This window comes from Triticum aestivum, chromosome 3B, assembly GCF_018294505.1.
Source record: "Triticum aestivum cultivar Chinese Spring chromosome 3B, IWGSC CS RefSeq v2.1, whole genome shotgun sequence".
In the NCBI taxonomy this organism is placed as follows: Eukaryota; Viridiplantae; Streptophyta; class Magnoliopsida; order Poales; family Poaceae; genus Triticum; species Triticum aestivum.
In genome coordinates this window covers 563,741,130-563,760,906 of record NC_057801.1, presented here as the reverse complement: position 1 = coordinate 563,760,906, position 19,777 = coordinate 563,741,130, and the positions used below count along the sequence as shown (strand labels likewise).

At 44.8% G+C, this 19,777-nt stretch overlaps 1 protein-coding gene across 4 annotated transcripts; it reads left to right on the top strand.

The window, feature by feature from the left end:
- Positions 1-3,070: 3,070 nt before the first annotated feature.
- On the top strand, positions 3,071-9,476 carry LOC123070935 (double-stranded RNA-binding protein 1). Of its 4 annotated transcripts, none has more exons than XM_044494352.1 (7): positions 3,071-3,506; positions 4,753-5,000; positions 5,229-5,507; positions 5,911-6,124; positions 7,592-7,714; positions 8,377-9,092; positions 9,177-9,476. In XM_044494352.1, the coding sequence occupies exons 1-6, from the start codon at positions 3,260-3,262 to the stop codon at positions 9,081-9,083; spliced, it is 1,818 nt and encodes a 605-aa protein (XP_044350287.1). In that variant the 5' UTR covers positions 3,071-3,259; the 3' UTR covers positions 9,084-9,092; positions 9,177-9,476. The 4 variants fall into 4 exon arrangements, with proteins under 4 accessions (XP_044350287.1, XP_044350289.1, XP_044350286.1 ...); XM_044494354.1 differs by having other exon boundaries at positions 3,072-3,506; positions 5,229-5,483; XM_044494351.1 differs by having other exon boundaries at positions 3,072-3,506; positions 7,589-7,714.
- The last annotated feature ends 10,301 nt before the right edge of the window (positions 9,477-19,777 follow it).

Here is a 19,777-nt window from a genome sequence, read left to right as displayed (position 1 = left end):
CTTAAGCGGAAAGTTTCTGCTTGAATCCACATCCAAGGTGGCTCACTCTGTTGCCATCCTAGCATTCTTAGCATTAAACTCCTCCTTGGCCTGAGCTATCTCATCTCCTAGTTTTGCAACGTCCACCTTATGTTGTGCCTGAGTCGCCGGGGATACTTCCACTGTTAACAAAGTTGATAAAGCCTCTAAGAGCTCGGATAAAACCTAAGCCGACGAGCGCATAGGGCGACTTGCCTCGGCTGTCTTAGCGGCCGTTGCACCAGAGGTCATAGCTGCGGCGGTTGATGAATTCAAAAACCAGTTGCGTACCAGCCATGAAGATAGCTGCCCTGCACGGTGGCTCGTAGGAGTCCGGAATATTGTCACCATCGGAACAGCCCCCAAGCCCGCCATCTTGCAGTTGATAGATTGAATTAGTCTCGCCGGTTGAGGACTCATCACCTGAATAGATGGCCGTCTCTCCAGCAGACACAGAGTCTTCCTCCAGATCCGTCCCATGGATGAAACCAACGAAAGCACGCTTCCGGGCGGGTTGAACCTTGGCGGGTCTCGCACGTCGAGCCGTCTCAATGGCGTTGGAGTGGGCGACCGGCTCAGGATCTGATTCGCCGATCTTTTCGATGAAGACTTGGATTCTGCCGAAGGGGACCTGATATCCATACTCGATTGAATCGACCTCGGGACCCCAACCAGAGTCGTCGATGTAGATCTTGCCGCAGCGGCTCTTAGTCATCCGGCCCATGACGTATCCCTTGATCCCTGAGAAGCTGCCCTTCAAGAACTCGAAACCACCATGCTCTGGCCCCATGGTGGGCGCCAACTGTCGTGGTTTTGTCATGACAGATGTCATAGTGAAAGGACTTAGGTGTGGAGCCATCACAACTAGGTTAGCTTGGAGGGGTTGAATGGGACAAAGGACACAAAGAGTTACCCAGGTTTGGCCCCCTCACGGTGGAGGTAAAAGCCTACTCCTGCTTTAGGTTGTATTGCTTGAGTTTCGATTACTAGGGAGTGAATACGCTTGACCTAGCTTTCGATTGCTTGTTTCTTGAGTTAACCCGCCGCCGGGTCTCACCTTTATATATACAGGTTGAGGCCAGGCGGCTTACAGAGTCCCGGCCGATTCATACATTGTGATCGGCTCGGTTTGTAACTAATCATTATTTTACAGTACAAGTTATCTCATGGCGCTCACGGGCCCCTATTTTGGGCCTTCCTCAGGCCTACCTACGTGAGTCGCCATCTTCACATCTTGGGCTTCCCTAGATTTCTTCATAATGAGCCGTCAAAGGCATGACCCGGCCCCTCCTGGGCGGGTCATACCTAGGAGTTATATCCCCAACATGTCTCATGAAGGCAAACAACAAAAGATGGATGTTTTGTCACTGTGTGGAGGGAGGGGTGGGGGAGGGGGTTGAAAATAATTTCTGCCATCTAAGCCCCTCCCACCCAAAAATAAATCCTTCAATGATCTTTCTTTGGCTTGGGTCAGAGTGTGGCGTGCCCGACATAAATGTAGCGATGAGCCTTATGCATTGATTAGTCAACTATATCAATCGAATTCAATTATGATGTATTATAATATGAGTTTCCCTGAGTGATACCAACCCGTCATGCAGAAGCACGCGGATAGACCCAACTTACACAAACAAGCATATATTAGACGGAACTGTGAGAATATATAATTAACCATGTGTTAACTAAGGATAGTCTCTGCTTATTCAACTGACATGTGGCTACCATCTTGCAAACCAATAGCTCCATTCCCTCTAAATAAACTGTATACTGGGTAATCATGGCTGACGTCATCATTGTTGGTTTACAACTAGTGAGAAAGAAAGGAAAGAGTGCATGGAGAAGAAGCTCAAATGTTGGCACTATAATTTTAGGCTTTGGCGCTAAACTATGCTCATCTAGATGCACTGTAGCAGTCCCAGGAAAAAGAGGCCAGGTGGGCACACCCACTCATCGGAACCCTGAAGCTCAATATTGACGCTTCTTTTTCATATGAAGATGATTATGGATCTTGCAGTGCCATGATCCAGATGACGTTGGGGACTTGGTGGTGGCGGAGAATCATTTCTTTGCCTCGACGATGAACACCCACCGTTGAGGCGATGACACTCAAACATGGCCCGATCGTTCTATGGGAATCCAATGGTTAATTGTCTATCCCGACTGTCTCGAATTGGTGGACTGCATGAAGAGTTGAACGGGGTTAGCACCCGCGTGATGACAAGCATCAATGACTGGTTTGAAGCATGCAAGGATTTTTGGAAAGGTATATTTTTAGCACCTCACGCGTGAAGCTAACCGCGTGGCTCGCGAGCTTGCTAGATTAGCTAAGATTATCACCCGAAGTTGTGGTTGAATAATCTTCCATCCTCTATTTTCGTTAGTTGTTGATGATGTATTTCTGTTTGAAATGAAATAAAGTAGTGACGATGTTTTTCCTAAAAGGAATGTCCATTCTCTCTCTCTCTCTCTCTCTCTCTCTCTGGTAACCAGGCGGTCACATCCCTTCCGGGTGTATATATGTACTGTTACTGATCAATATTACTAACACATACTCCCTCCGTTTCGATTTACTTGTCGTGCGTGTAGTACACTGGATATTTTGCAAAAAAAAACTCGTACTTTCAAACACCTAACAAAACGGCCCGTCTCCTTCCTTCGGCCTCCGCACTTCGCCCATGTGTCTCCTGGGTCAGGCACCGTCGGATTCGCCACCGTGCTGATGACTCCGCCGCTCGCAGCCCACCGGTCTCGATTCTCTCACCGCCCACCTAGTCTCGATTCCGTCACCGCCCACCCGGGACCCAGTTCCACGAAGGCGAGCTGGTCTTGATTACAAAATAGCAAAAATGCCATCATGTCATCTAAATCAGGACGGAGGGGTAGTTGATTCATTTTCTTTAACACAGTTGATTCATTTTTTTAAAGGAGTTAATTCATTTGTTACTTGTGAATTGTGTGTGCAATTTACTCTTCACAACATAGTGGTTGCCCGGAGCGAGACCCTGACAACCGCCGTACTGAAACACGCGGATAAACCCCAACCCACCCACCAAACAAACGTCGTGCCACTGAACCGAACCCACAAAGGAGCGTGAAGGAGCATCAATCCAGCAGAGGAGTGGGAGCGAGCGGGCGAGGCGCAATAAACGTGAGAAGTCGAATCCAGCGAGCAGATCAAAGCGAGCGATAGCCCCCGGAGAATTCCCCATCGGGAGAGGCCGAGTCCCAATCTTCCGCGGCAATGTCCAAGGCGCAGCTGAACCAGCTGTGCCAGCAGCGGCGGTGGCCGGCGCCGGACTACACCCACCGGAGCGAGGGGCCGGCCCACTCGCTGAGGTTCCGCGCCACCGTCACCGTCAACGGCGAAGTGTACCACTCGCCGGACGACGGCGACGGGTTCAGCACGGCCAAGGAGGCGCAGAACCTCGCCGCCAAGGCCGCCTTCGAGCGCCTCTCCGCCCTCCCGCCCCCTCCCCCGCCGCAGTCCGGTGAGTGCCAGATCCCCCAGTTCCCTACTAGCGGGTACATCCTGGTCCGTACTTGCGCGAACACTTCGTGGTCGGATTTTGGTTCCCAACTTTCGGTTTCAGGTTTTGTTCCCGAGTAGCGCCTTACTTGCACGATTCATGGACGGCTGTTGGTTCAGGATTCATGAGTGCAGTTAGCGTCTTTCTGGTTACATCTAGTTCATGTCCACATTAGGTGCATTTTCTTTTCTTTTTGTCTGGGCCTGAACAAACTGGGGTGTCATCAACTGTATAAAGGCTTAAGCCATTTTGATAGCGATTGAGATTCTAGTAGGAATGGATAGTTTACTGGCTATTGAGATTCTAGTAGAAATGCATACTTTATTGTCTATTGAACCAATACGAGTCAACTTACACTGGTGGTATTATCACCTCGCAAAAATGAAAACTTTACTGGCATTATCATCACAGGCAAATGGAAATGATGCTCAGTTTTACCAGCAGGAGTACAGTGCATTCATATCGGTAGATAGATTCACCGTCACTAACACACAATATCACTTGATTTGGTATTAATGGGGAGTTACTGCATTCATTTTCTCAACGACCTCCTGTTTATTTGGTACCTATCTGATTCTGAAATGGTAGAAGTTTGGTGATGCTATAACAAACATAGTGAATCTGCTCTGTGGAGCGTGTACACAGTAAGCTACAGAGAAGCTGTGTTGAACTCACTCGTTCCATGTTTGATTTTAATGTGGGCATATAACTGCCTACTTTTGAATAAGTTCTCTCTGTGTAGTAAGATCCTTATCGTAACTGACAGAAACGTCGATGATATACATGCTTAGTATTCTTTTTTAGATTTTGTAAAACCATTCAACCGCATATAAGTGCCAACAAATATTATCAGTGTTCAGCTAAACCCCATATTGCGCTGTAGTTTATCCCTCTCGGAACTAGATACAAAGTTATTTCCTTATGACGAGTAAAAAGTTGCACATCTGTTGATACTTTACTTTCTGCATACATTGAACAGTAAAGGCACTTAAACCCCATATTGCGCTGTAGTTTATCCCTCTCGGAACCCCATATTCCTTCACTACCTATGTAACTATATAAATGTCTCTCATCCCTCAAATTGATTTTATTTTTACACCTCTCATGCTGCTGTGAAGTTCTTTATTCTTGCCACTAAAAAGGTTCTTGATATTCTTTCACAATTGTTTCTCTATATTTGCAGTACTAACTATTCTGTATGTTACAGAAACCCAACTTCCCTACAAGTCTCAGTTGCAAGTTTATGCTCAGAAGAGACATAAAGATTTGCCTTCATATGACACCATTCGAAGTGGTCCACTTCATGCACCTCTGTTCAGGTCTACAGTAACCATAGATGGGCACAAATTTGAAAGTCCTCAAGACTATCACACAACAAAGGAGGCCGAATTTGCTGCTGCAAGAGTGGCTTTAATGTCATTGTGTCAAGAAGCAAACCCATCAGAGCAAATGCCGGTTGGTTGCACCTATTTTTTATTCCTATGGATGGCTTTAATTTGCACCGGATTACCTATGCATCAGCACTAACATCCTTCAGCATTTATCTGTATTATTAGTAAACGTGTTCTCCCATTTTACAATATTCAAGAACTGAGTAAAAATTGAATTGAAACTATTGACTTCATTTACACTGTGCGGAAACATTGTCAATTTTCGTCTAATAAAATACTCTACCTTTTGTAGGCTGGATCAGCTTCATGTATTTCTTTGCCTGGAATCCAGATTAATCATAAGCTTCAATTGCAAATGTATGCTCAGAAGAGAGGAAAACAACTGCCTTGGTATGACCGTATCCAGGAAGGTCCATCTCATGCACCTCGGTTCAAGTCAATAGTGACCATAGATGGGCAAACATTTGAAAGCCCACAGTATTGTCATACAATTAAGGAGGCGGAATATGCTGCTGCAAATCTTGCTCTGGTGTCCTTAGCCCAAGAAGTAAGCTCAGAGGAGCAATTGCCGGTTGGTCCAGTATTTAATTATGGAAAAATTTCTTACCATCGCCTCACCTATTTATGATAACTAATCTAATCGCCATCATTTATCTGTATAACTGATAAACATATGATCCATTTTCCCTAATTGAATAGATTATTAGATAACACCTAGGAGCAATGCAAAACGAATTGTTGCTGGTACATATTGGAACAGTGAAGTATATTGGATGACTTGGCTTTTGTAGTGAAATTTTAACAAAAGCAACCTTGTAAGGGGAACATAGGACAATGGCTTTTACATGGAATAGTTATGGAAGGGCATGCTATAGTTTCTAATATCTTAAATAGCTTGCACAGACAGAAATATTTCGTAAGGTATTTGCTGTATTAGTAAATACTAATTTGATGGACCGCTCTACCTTTTGTAGGTTCAAGGAATGCAATATACAAATCCCCGGCATGAATTAGCTGAGAAAGAAGGCTCTTCCTTGCCTGTCTGTAATACTTCATCAGATAATTTAAAAAATTCCTCCATCTCCAAATCAACCGTGCACACTCTAGGCGAAAGTTTTCAGGAGGGACCTGGTAACACTAAGAAGCAAAAACAGATGATGGTTGCTCCTTTTCAACCTTCCAAAGACAGTAAGTAATTTAAACTCCTGAAATGAAGCTTCATACTGGGACGAACTTGACGAGTAGTTTTTGGTGGTGTGTCAGACTAGAGAAACTTTAAGATGCCCCCAAATGATTAGGGACTGCCAATTAATATTGATCTAATGGCTAAGATGATGTATTTGTTACCTTATAGAGGGTAAGAGGTCACTTTGACCTTATCAAGGGTAATGTTGTCTCTGCAATAGTTTACTCCACGTTAATATGTAGGATTTAAATGGAAATTATTTTGTAGGATGGACATGTTGATACGCATTATTATGGCATGATCAAATCATTAATGGCATTAATGTTTGACATGCAGACCATATACGTAACAGAATGCATTATCACCTTTTTATTGAGAGAGAAAATATTTAAATTTAACAAATGTCTTAAACTAACATGTCTGAATGGTAATGAATTACTATGGTTTATTCATGCCTTCAAATTTTATATCTTTGTCATATTTCTAATCAAGTGATGTATGTATTCCAAATTCATCATTTCATGGAGCTATTTACAAATTTGTGTCATTGAAATAGCCTGTCAAAATTATGACTTCCATTTTATTGCTGGGCGAGTCTTTGCATACCATCCTGGGTACAATTTATTTAAGGAACACATCTCTAATCTCTTGCAAAGAGTTTGTCAAAATCATACGCCACACCGGCTATCAAAATCATACATGACATGTACTACACAGCTGTCTCTCTATTCACGAGCATTAGGAGGCACATTTGTCTATTCATTACTTATGGCTATGCAATCAAGCATTTCATTGTGGATAGGATGCATTGATTCAGACCAATTAATTGGAATGTGATCAAGATCCCATTGTGATCAATTGCCAGATTGTAACCATTTTTACCAGAGAAAGCTTGTTACCATTTGTTATCGAAGGATTCATGCCAATTATACATGCCTTACTAAATATGATACCGGTTGCCAGCATTATTTCTGTTAAGGTCAAAACTAACCTCCCTCAATCAACGGCGCAGATTTAAACCTTATCTTACCTCTGGTGAGGTAAGGTGGAGCATCTTAAAAGAGCTCATCAGATCATTAGCTCCTTAAAAAAAGGAAATTTCTGAACCTAGTTGACAGTAGTACTTCCCAATAATCCTACCCCTAAAACAGAAATCCCCTAAATGACAGTATTACCCCCAGCCTATGCCTGATGTACCATTTGTTGTATGCCCTTCACTATGAAAATGATAGAGTCAATAACGAGACTAATCTGATTTCTCTAAGAATAGCCTCAATAGCTCCCCAACCATTTTTTTGCTATACTTCTACTTGTATGCAATGCTTTAAAATTATGCTCTGCCTATTGCTTTGGGGATTATATTTAAAGGCTTTTTTATTCAATTGCTCCCACCTTTTTTTTTTCTCTTGAATGCACAATCTCTCGTGGAACTTTTGATGGCCACCAACATTTTTTCTTTCTTCTAGTAGGGTCACAGATGCAACAAGGAACCGAAACCCTCACCGAGCAAGAGGTCAAGACTGTAGAATCTGATTCTTCATTTCCCCAAGTATCAATGGGAACAAGTGACGGGCAGAATGACTCTAATGCTAGTGAGTTTTCTGCCTACCTTCCTATCTATTTTTAAGAAAAAGCTTCCTCTTTCTTTTTCTACATACTATTGACATGTGATGAAACCTCAGTAGACTTCTTCTGAACCAGCTTCTGGTCCACGTTCCTGTTTATAATGTGATTTCCGTAAGAAACACATGACCCATATAACAGAATTTTTATGTGACAAGTAAACTGCGGGCGATGTGTTTACATACTAATAACATGTGTTTTATATTGTTATCCATCATGCATGTTTCACAAGTTCTCTGTTCTACAATTTGCGGGAGCTTAATTTATGCTGCTTTAACTTGGAAGACTTCAGAGTTTGGACAGTCCACTGATCATGCAATCGTAGATCTTGTTTTGGACATTGTAGCAATCCAAATGAACTGTACCTTTTCTGTTGATTGTTATCTTGTACTCCCTCCGTCCCAAAATAAGTGTCTTGAGCTTAGTATAAATTTGTACTAGAGCTAGTACAAAGTTGAGACACTTATTTTGGGACGGAGGGAGTATGTATGTATTTGATGTCAATGATTGTGTCATACTGCAATATGAGTTTGTATTTGCTTGTAGTTGATATCAATGATTGTGTTTCTCTTTGTATCTATTTATCTTGGCTGTTCCATCTATTGACTCATATGGTTTGGCCATTTTGCAGCTGAGCATGATTCTTGCTCTGTTGGCTCCCGTATTGATCTTCCTGTTGCTGACAAAACACAATCTCTTGATGAACCTATCAAGTCTGGCAGTATGGAAAATGTTAAACCAGCTGCTCCAGAGCCAAGCATCAAGGCTGAAGTAATCGACTTGACACAAGAATGCAGGTCACCCCCGTTAGTTTCAGTGCCACCAACTGATATGCTCAACCTTGTGGCAACAACAAGTACAGTGCCTGTTGCTTTACAATCTCCTGTTGAAACTATCCAGCCTGTCAAGATGGAAAATGATAAACCAGCCATTCCAGAGCCAAGCACCGAAGCTGAAGTAATGGACGTTGCAGAACCAAGTGCTGAGGCGGAAGTAGACGTTCCAGAGCCAAGCATCAAGGCTGAAGGAATGGATGTTGCAGAACCAAGCGCTGAGGCTGAAGTAGACGTTCCAGAGCCAAGCATCGAGGATGAAGTAATGAACTCAACTCCAGAACACACATCTCTCCCCTTGGGCTCAATGCCACCAACCAATACTTCCAACCTTGCGGCGAAAGCAACTGCAGTGCCTGTTGATTCTGCCCGATGCAGTTACTCGATGTCAACTAACCGAATCCAGATCTACCCATGCCGTCCTGACCTGAAATTACCAGAGGGGGCGACCGTGCTTCCCTTTAGTGACGGCAAGTGGGTGGCCGTGAGCTTACCTTTACCTTGAACCCTGAAGGTATTCTTAGCTTAGTGTCCCTTGATTTATCAGTCTCCTTTGCTCTCTGCTAAGTTGTTTTCTGTGTCCAAACCCAAAATGCAGGTGGTAGCACCGCGGCTTTAGGTCCATAAGAGATGGAGCCAGCCGATGCACCTGTCATGTCGTAGGTTGTAGTTTCACCCCGAGTTTAGTTCCACGCCCCTCCCGTGTTCTGCTAGTAAAGTTGGCGAATCGTATCCTCACCGCAACTCTAATTATTCTCCTGGGACATCGTTATTATATTGATGTAAGTTATGCTATCTAGCCGATGGTACTGAGCTCGACCATCTCACTGAACCTGGATTTGTGTTGTTGCCAAGTTGTCACTTTTAATTTAGAAGACTACGAACTTTATTGGGACCATTCGGAGTTTTGATCTTGAGCTTGCTCTCCGGTTGCTTTCTATTTTGTTTAGACGGGCCTCTGATTGTTGATATGCCGGTCGGCCTTTGCTCTCTCGAGGCATGTTGCACGATTTTTTCTTCTTTCTTCCATTGCTGTATTTGCATTCATAGCGCTGTGTGGTCTATTCTAGAGACACGTCATTGCTGAATACCCTAGAAAAACTCGAGAGTTTTAACTGGCCACACTTCTAGCTAGTTAGTCTTGAGTTCCTTTGAGACACTCCGGAGTCTGGCTGTTCTTGTTAGGCTTAACTTTGCCGTTTGTATTTTGGTTTATGCTGCTTAGCTTGAGAAACGATCTTATATCATGGGATGGAGCGGAGGGAGTAGATAATTGCCTGTGCATTGCAGCATTGCAATATGATGTAGATAGTAGAGAAAACAAATCAAAACAGAGAGAAAATGAGAAACGAGCGTAAGGTTGAACGAAAGTAGAACACTGTTTTTCTTTAAAAAAACTAGCAGACAAGTAAAAAAAAAGCACCTACTTATGTGAAATACATAAATAGGCTGTTGATAGCTCTAGGAACGCCCTAAAAAGGTTCATTTTGGACTCTTCCAATTTTGGTACTAGCAAAAGAGTCCGTGTGTTGCTACGGGAGGAAAAAATACACTCCGCTAACCCAATGATCATGAGTCAAGGCCCTAATAGGTTAGGTCTTTTTTTTTAACACATGACATCCCATCTGTGTTGTCACTTATCCTCCTTTTCATCCTCGCCGCCGGTGGTCACAGAATCACATGACATTTGAATGTTATCAATCCTAAGACGTCTCTCTCCCTCTCAGCATGTGATGAGAAATTTGTTTTTTTTTTCATGTGAAGTTTTGACTAGGCGTGCATGTGTGGCTGTGGATGGTTTCTTTCATCTTAAATCTTGATTTTGCTAAGGTGTTCATTTTTAATCTAGATCGGTACTGGTATGAAAGAAAGACGGATCATGCGCTATTGATTAAGTTTACACCTAAATAGCATTTTAAATTTGGTTAATAGGTAAATAATATCATATTCAGATTGTACACATTTTTCTAATCAAATTTCATATATAACATGTTAAATTTGAAGTTAGGACTTAAAAAATGTGGATATTTTAAAAATAATTTGATATGTACCGTGGGTTTATTAACTCAATTGTTAGGGGATTTCCTGTAAAATAAAAAAACCGACTTAAAACTGGTCTACGGATTGATTAATAGAAACATTAGGGAATTTAATGCTAAAGCAAAAATGTAACAAAAACTGAGCTACGAGTTGATTGCCAGAAACATTAGGGGGTTTTCTACAAAATAACATGATGGACTAAGAATACCTATTTTATTTATTAGTATAAATAAGGTACAGATAGATTGTATTTCAATTTCACGCCAGCATCTAGCAGGTTGATCAACAGATCCCTCGGAACCCTACCTGGAGGCTATTTGCGCTCAAACACTACTGGTCGACTATATTATATTTCAGGTCGGCATGTGACACGTAATCGACGGATCCCCAGAAGAGCCCGAGAGCTACTTGCCCCCAAACGCCATTGGTTTGTTGTATTATATTTTAGGATGGCATATAGTAGGTTGATCGACGGATCCCCCAAGAACCAAGTCTAGGGACAACTTGCGCCCAAACGCCACTGGCCGACGGAATTATACTCCATCCCGAGTTGGAATAAGAAGAGCGAGCTAGTTCCTGAAGGAGATTCTCGACCCTCGGGTCGGCCTTCAAGCCGGGCTTGAGTCTCGGGGGCTATTGCATCGGCATTTTAATTAAAATTGTAAGTGCAAGCTAGAATCTTGTAACGCCCCGGATTCAATGCGCCAGGTGTCTGCTAGTTATTCGCCATAGTTGCCATGTCATTTTTTTGCGTGTTGCATTTTGTCATGTCATCATGTGCATTGCATTGCATACGTGTTCGTCTCATGCATCCGAGCATTTTCCCCGTTGTCCGTTTTGCAATCTGGCACTCCTATGTCATCCGGCGTCCCCCTTTTGTCTCTTGTTGTGAGAGGGTGTTAAACTTTCTCGGAATGGCCCGAGGTTTGCTAAGCGGCCTTGGTACACCACCGGTAGACCGCCTGTCAAGTTTCGTGTCATTTGGAGTCCGTTTGATACTTCAACGGTTAACCGAGTTAGCCCAAAACCCCCCCTTCTCTTTGCAGCCCAGCCCCTCTTCACCACAGCCTATGAGCCCATCCAAACCCCCTCCATGCTCTCGTTCGTTCGATCACGATCATGTGGGAGAAAACCGCACCTCATTTGGAGTCTCCTAACTCCCTCTACCTATTAATAGGTGCATCCCCCCGAATTTTCGCGCAGATGAACCCTAACCCTCTCCCTCCTCGCGCCGCCGGACATGTCCGCCTGCAGCCGAACGCGTCCGCCGCCGCGCCCCAGCCACTCCCGGGCCGCCACGTGGCACCCCGGCCACCCGCGCCGTGCCGGCCTGCCTGGGCCCGAGGCCGGCCCCCGCGGCCCGACTCCGCGCCGCCGACCGCCCACGTCTCCGCCGCCGTCCACCGCCGCGACGGCTGTGCCACGCCGCCTCGCGCCCTCCAGTGCACCCCGCCGTCGCCCGTGGCCGCCGCCGCCTCCGGGGACCGCGCCGTCCCGGATCCGGCGCCCCCCTCGCCGGCCCCCGCTCCGGCGACCTTCTCTTCCCGTCTCCGGACGTCTCCCCCGTCTCCGGCGTGTTCCCCGGCGAGATCCGCCTCGCCTCGAAATCCGTACAGATCTGAGGTTGACCCCGAGATTCCTCTAAGTCCTTAATTTTCTACATTATGTGGCTCTGTTCAACGCATCATATCTCCTTGCATACTGCTCCATTTCATGCGCATGATATATCAAAATGTTCATCATGAGATGATCTACATTTCATTCCATTGTGCCATGTTTTTTTGGATCCATCTTGATGCCTGAATCATCGTTGCAAGAGTGCTATATGATGTTAACTGCTGTCTGTTAACAGAACTTGATGATTTGCCATTTTTTTGCATTTTGTGTGTGCATCCTATGAGCTTGATGTCTACATGTGTTTTGATATACATAATGCCATCTTTACAGGGGTGCAATCCATGTATTTTTGTAAGTCTTGTAGTGAGTGCATCAAGCTTGTGAAGTATGGTACTTGATGTTACTGTTTTGCTAGGCTGAATCTGTTATTTTGTGATGCTATGTCAACCTGCTGATACAAGTCATTCTATGCATAATCTGGAGATGTTCACTAAGGATGTTTTGTTATACATGTCATGCTCTATCCATCCATGCCCCTGGTTGCATTTATAGCCTTCTGTAGCTTGTCGTAATTTTGCTCTCAAATTGCTAAATAATGTTGCTGTCAGCCTGTTAACTTTAAGTTCAGTTTTGCAATGAGCTTTGCTAGTGATCCATGCACCCTATGAACTTGTTATTGACAGGATTAGCTTCATAAACATGTCTTCTTACTGTTGGTTACCTTGTAATGCCATGTATTGCTCTGTGGTGAGTGGTACAAGCTCACCAACATGCCTACTTATCGTTGTTCCTGCCATGTTTGAATCTGTCATATCATTTGCCATGTTTACATGGGTGCCACCATATCTTCTGATCCTTTTTGGCTCATGGTCAGTAAGGGACTTTTGTTCTATGCAATTAGTAGGTTCATGCCATGCCTTTTTTTGCCATTAAAAGTTCACGTAGCATGTTGTTTGATAGCTCTAAACATTGCAACCTGATATTATTTCTGCTAAGCCTGTAAACTGTTATTATTTGCAATCTTGCCATGTGTTTTTGAGCATGTTCTATTGATTTCTGGAGATAGCTCAGTGTTCATGTTTTATCATGCTTTACCTGTACATCATGTCCATGCCTTTTGTTATCATGTTGAGCTGCTGTAGCATATTGTTTTGATGCTTGCAAGATGCCTAGTTGCTGTTTTGGACAGATTGTTGTTATGACTTGTATAGAGTGTATGTGTTGAACCGTTGCTCCGTTTTGAGTGTGCTCTATATGAAACTTGCTTAGAATTGCATGTAGTTTCATATTATCATATTGCATCCTTGTTTTGAGGTGTTTGCTTGATGTTTGTATGCATTTTGCATCAATGCCATGTTTAACTTGTTTTGCTCATATCTTCTAGGCCGTAGCTCCGAATTAAATGAACTTTATATGTAACTTGACTAGAATCTCATGTAGATCATCTTGGTGCATCTTAACTTGCTTTTTAACAACTTGAACATAAGGTTTATTCAGATCTGGACCAATTTTGAAATTTGCATATGAGGACTTACCGGAATTGTTATATGTTGTTTCCGGCCTCATTTAAACTTGCTTTGATGTGTTGCTCTTGTATGCATCATCTCTTGCCATGAGTAGCTTCATGTAGCCTTGTCATGCATCATACTTGGTTGAGCATCATGTCTTGTTTATGTGTGGTGTGTTTACCATGTTGTGTGCTTCTTCTCGATAGTTCCCGTTTCGTTGTGATCGTGAGGATTCGTTCGTCTATGCTTGGTTCGTCTTCGTGGCTTCATCTTCTTCATGGACTCGTTCTACTTCCTAGCGGGATTTCAGGCAAGATGACTGTCACCTTGGATCTCATTACTATCATTGCTATGCTAGTTGCTTCATTCTATCGCTTTGTTGTGCTACCTATCTTTTGCTCTTCAAGCCTCCCAATTTGCCATGTCAGCCTCTAACATTTTTCACCCTTCCTAGCAAACCATTGCTTGGCTATGTTACCGCTTTTGCTCAGCCCCTCTTAAAGCGTTGTTAGTTGCAGGTGAAGTTGAAGATTGCTCCATGGTGGACAGGATTATGTTGGGATATCACAATATCTCTTATTTAATTAATGCATCTATATACTTGGTAAAGGGTGGAAGACTCGGCCTTATGCCTGGTGTTTTGTTCCACTCTTGCCGCCCTAGTTTCCGTCATATCGGTATTATGTTCCCGGATTTTGCGTCCCTAACGCGGTTGGGTGATTTATGGGACCCCCTTGACAGTTCGCTTTGAATAAAACTCCTCCAGCAAGGCCCAACCTTGGTTTTACCATTTTCCTCACCACCACCTACTTTTCCCTTGGGAGTAATTAACCCAAGGGTCATCTTTATTTTAGCCCCCCCCGGGCCAATGCTTCTCTAAGTGCTGGTCTGAACCAGAGCGACTTGCAGCGCCACCTCGGGGAAACTTGAGGTCTGGTTTTAGTTGTACGTAGTGTTCATCCGGTGTTGCCCTGAGAACGAGATATGTGCAGCTCCTATTGGGATGTAGGCGCATCGGGTAGTCTTGCTGGACTTGTTTTACCATTGTCGAAATGTCTTGTAAACCAGGATTCTGAGACTGATCGGGTCTTCCTGGGAGAAGGAATATCCTTCGTTGATCGCGAGAGCTTATCATGGGCTAAGTTGGACACCCCTGCAGGGTATAAACTTTCGAGAGTCGTGCCCACGGTTATGTGGCAGATGGGAATTTGTTAATGTCTGGTTGTAGATAACTTGACACCAGATCCGAATTAAAACGCATCAACTGCGTGTGTAGCCGTGATGGTCTCTTTTCAGCGGAGTCCGGAAAGTGAACACGGTTTTTGGGTTATGTTTGACGTAAGTAGGAGTTCAGGATCACCTCTTGATCATTGCTAGCTTCACGACCGTTCTGTTTTCTCTCTTCTCGCTCTTATTTGCGCATGTTAGCCACCATATCATGCTTAGTCGCTGCTGCAACCTCACCACTTTACCCCTTCCTTTCCCATTAAGCTTTGCTAGTCTGGATACCCATGGTAATGGGATTGCTGAGTCCTCGTGGCTCACAGATTACTACACCAACAGTTGCAGGTGCAGGTTATGCGATGATCATGACGCGAGAGCGATGTTTACTTGTTTTGGAGTTCTTCTTCTGCTTCTTCTTCGATCAGGGGATAGGTTCCAGGTCGACAGCCTGGGCTAGCAGGGTGGATGTCGTTCGAGTTTCTGTTTGTGTTTCATCCGTAGTCGGATGTTGATCTCTTGTAAGATGTTGATGTATTCTTCGGGCGTTTGTGCCTTATGTATGTATTCCCAACTATTATGTAATGGTTTGATGTAATGATATCCACCTTGCAAAAGTGTCTTCAAGATGCGCTTCTCTCCTTGGTGGGACCTTCGAGTTCCTTTAGGATAGGGTCGCATCTTGGGCGTGAGAAATCTGTGGATATTCGATCCAAAGGTTGACAATTCCATCCAACATGTGAGCCTTCCATCAGGCCTGAGTCTTCTGGGCTACTGAATGGCCTTTTTTAAGCGCAAAAGGCTGGATTCTGATAAATTCAATCCCCCAGTCGGCCATTTTGCCTGACTTGAGTCTCGCGGGCTACCGCATCCCACACTAAGTCCTAGTTATAGAGATTTGCAACCTAGTTTCATTGAAAACTGCCTGCAGCTCGGGGGCTGCTCGATGGAGGTTGCAAGAAAAATAAAAAAGGACAAAAAGTCTACGGTGCTTGGCAGGAAAACATTTCTGCGGGGCCAGCCATATTCACCAACGATTCAAGACCAGAGTGGTTCATCCGACTTCAGGAGCAGGTCGGCCGAGAGGGGTCGACAACGAGCATTCACTTTTAAGGGATATTCAAAGAACCAGTTTCAACCTAAAAAATTGAGAAGATGGTGTCAAAGATCGGTGTCGATCACGATGCCGCCAAGCTTGATGTCCAATTCAGAGGCTACTAATGGTGTTATGGCTTGGTGCTACTTGTGAGCTGTGTTGGGATTTCCTCAAAGAGAAGAGGATGATGCAGTATAGTAGAGATAAATATTTCCCTCAGTTAAGAACCAAAATTATCAATCCAGTAGGAGAACCACACAATACCTCACTAACATCACATGCACATAAAATAACAAATACTTGCACCCAACGCGAACAAGGGGTTGTCAACCCCATGGCGGTTAATTGCAAGGATCAAATTTTTTATGGGTAGATAGATAAATAAAACACAAAATAAAATAAAGTAAATAAAATTGCAGCAAGATATTTTTGGTTTTTGATATATGATGAAAATAGACCCGGGGGCCAAAATTTTCACTAGAGGCTTCTCTCTTGAAAATATCATACGGTGGGTAAACAAATTACTGTTGGGCAATTTATAGAAAAGCGTATAATCATGACGATATCCAAGGCAATGATCATGTATATAGGCATCACGTCCGAGGCAAGTAGACTGACTCCTGCCTGCATCTACTACTATTACTCCACGCACTAACCCCTAGCCAGCATACATTCAGAGTATTAAGTTCATAAAGAACGGGGTAACGCCTTAAGCAAGATGACATGATATAGACAAAGTAAACTCACACATGAATAAACCCCATCTTTTTATCCTTAATGGCAACGATACAATACGTTTCATGTCCCTTTCTATCACTAGAATTGAGCACCGCAAGATCGAACCCATCACAAAGCACCTCTCCATTGCAAGAAAAATCAATCTAGTTGGCCAAACCAAATCAATAGATCGAAGAGAAATACAAAGCTATAATAATCATGCATAAAATAGTTCAGAAAAGACTCAAATAATATTCATAGATAATCTGATCATAAACTCATAATTCATCTGATCCCAACAAACACACCGCAAAAAGTGATTACTGTTGGGTAACGTAGCATGCAATATCAAAAACAATTCCTACGCTTACGCAAGATCTGTCTAGGAGATGTATGGCAATGAATGGGAGAGTGTGTCTACGCACCCTCCTAGACCGTAAGCGGAAGCATTTCACTACGCGGTTGATGTAGTCGAACTTTCTTCACGATCCACCGATCGAGTACCGAACGTACGACACCTCTGAGTTTTGCACACGTTCAACTCGGTGACGTCCCCCGCCTTCTTGATCCAGCAAGATGTCGAGGTAGTAGACGAGTTCCATCAGCACGATGGCGTGGTGATGGTGACAGTGAAGTGATCTCTGTAGGGCTTCGCCTAAGCACTGTGAAATTATGACCGAAGGTGTAAACTGTGGAGGGGGGCGCCGTACACGGCTAAGATAACGTCTGGTGTGTGCTAGGCTGCCCCTCCTCATATATATAGGTGGGAGGGAGAGGGGGAGGTGTTCGGTGTCAAAATCGGCGGATCTCGGGTAGGGGGTCCCGAACTGTGCGTCTAAGGCTAATGGTAACAGGAGGCAGGGGACACAATGTTTACCCAGGTTCGGACCCTCTCTATGGAGGTAATACCCTACTTCCTGCTTGATTGATCTTGATGATATGAGTATTACAAGAGTTGATCTACCACGAGATCATAGAGGCTAAACCCTAGAAGCTAGCCTATGATTATGATTGGTGTTGTCCTACGGACTAAACCCTCCGATTTATATAGACACCGGAGGGGGCTAGGGTTACACAGAGTTGGTTACAGAGAAGGAAATCTACATATCCGAATTGCCAAGCTTGCCTTCCACGCAAAGGAGAATCCCACCCGGACACGGGACGAAGTCTTCAATCTTGTATCTTCATAGTCCAACAGTCCGGCACAAGTACATAGTCCGGCTGTCCGAGGACCCCCTAATCCAGGACTTCCTCAGTATCCCTTGAACCAGGCTTCAATGACGATGAGTCTGGCGTGCAGATTGTCTTCGACATTGCAAGGTGGGTTCCTTCTCCAAATTATCCATAGAAGATCTTGAACAAAAGGATCGTGTCCGGCTCTGCAAAACAATTTCCACATACCACCGTAGAGAGCACAATATTCCACAAATCTAATCTGCTGACAGCTTTTCATAGCATGACATCACGCCACGGCCCGGTCATTATTCGAACCGTTTTCTCAACTTGCTACTGCACATATTGCGAGGCAGTTTCATTGGCACGTCTTGTCGAAGCAGAGATCGTGTCCCCTTATCATGGGATCCTCATCAATACGGGTGTGGGTAACCCAACCACGCCATCATCACGACGCTTGGGGAATAAGCGAGTTTACAGGGTAAGTGGGGAGACGCATGGTTTATACCGTCTTTATAAAGAGATAAGGATTCCCTTTTTTCACCCACACCTTCTTCTTTCTCTGCTCATCCATTCTCCCTCGCTCGAGCTCCAGCGCCCAAGTTCTCACCTTCTCCGCAAGGCCATTCCAAGCATGTCTGGAGCGGGAGGCAAGTGGATGGCCTCCTTCGTTAAGGAGGAGGACATCACGAAGCTTCGGGAGGCCGGATACCTAGCCGCAAACATCACACACCGGCTCCCTACCGAAGGGCAGATCATCCCTACCCCGAAGCCTCATGAGAGGGTAGTTTTTCTCTCTCACTTTGTCCACGGACTGGGATTCCCCCTCCACCCATTTGTCCACGGGCTCATGTTCTACTACGGGCTGGACTTCCATGATCTGGCCCCCAATTTCATCCTCAACATCTCGACGTTTAGCGTCGTGTGCGAGGCCTTCCTTCGCATTACGCCCCACTTCGGCCTATGGCTGAAGACCTTCAATGTGAAGCCGAAGGTAGTGGTCGTCCAGCAAGCGGAGTGCGGAGGCGCCATGGTGGGCAAGATGCCCAATGTCACATGGCCCGAAGGATCCTATGTGGAGACCGTGAAGGGGTGGCAATCGGGGTGGTTCTACATCACCGAGCCGAGTGACACCAACTGGGCAGCGGCCCCTGAATTTTGATCCGGCATCCCCATGCAGCTCACCTCATGGAAAGAGAAGGGCCTGGCCTGGGGCTCATTGGTGGAGCTGACCGGACTTCAGACCTGCGTCAAAAATATGATAAGCAAGAAAATCAAGCTTGTCAACGTGGTCCAGGTCATGCTATTCCGCCGGATCCTTCCGTGTCAGAGACGGGCTTTTAATATGTGGGAGTTCAACCCGGCCGAACACCAAACGCTGTGAGAGCTCTTCGACACGACGCACGAAGACGTCTGGAAGGTGCTGTTCAAGGCTACCGAGGTACCACCACCCATAGCCGAAGATCGCGGACTCAGCACAAAGCGCCCCACCAATCCGGTGAGTTTTTATATTTTGCAAGATGTGCCTTTTACTAGCACACCCGTGGGAGGAATCTAAACCTCCATGCCAATCCAACAGGACTGGGTAGCGATAGCGGAGCGGATTGACTGTCCGGCTCCACTAACTGAAGATCCAGCATTGCCTATCTTAACGAAGATGCTGTTTCCGGCGCCCTATGAGGTGCCGGAGAAGAAGGCCTAGAAGAAGGATGCGGGGACCAGGAAAGGTCTCCGGCGCAAGGTTGTATCAGACTCACTACACCACAACACTTGTTTCGGGGCAGTTAACTGCCGGGAGAAGTATCTAAACAAGGGCAAACTTACTGC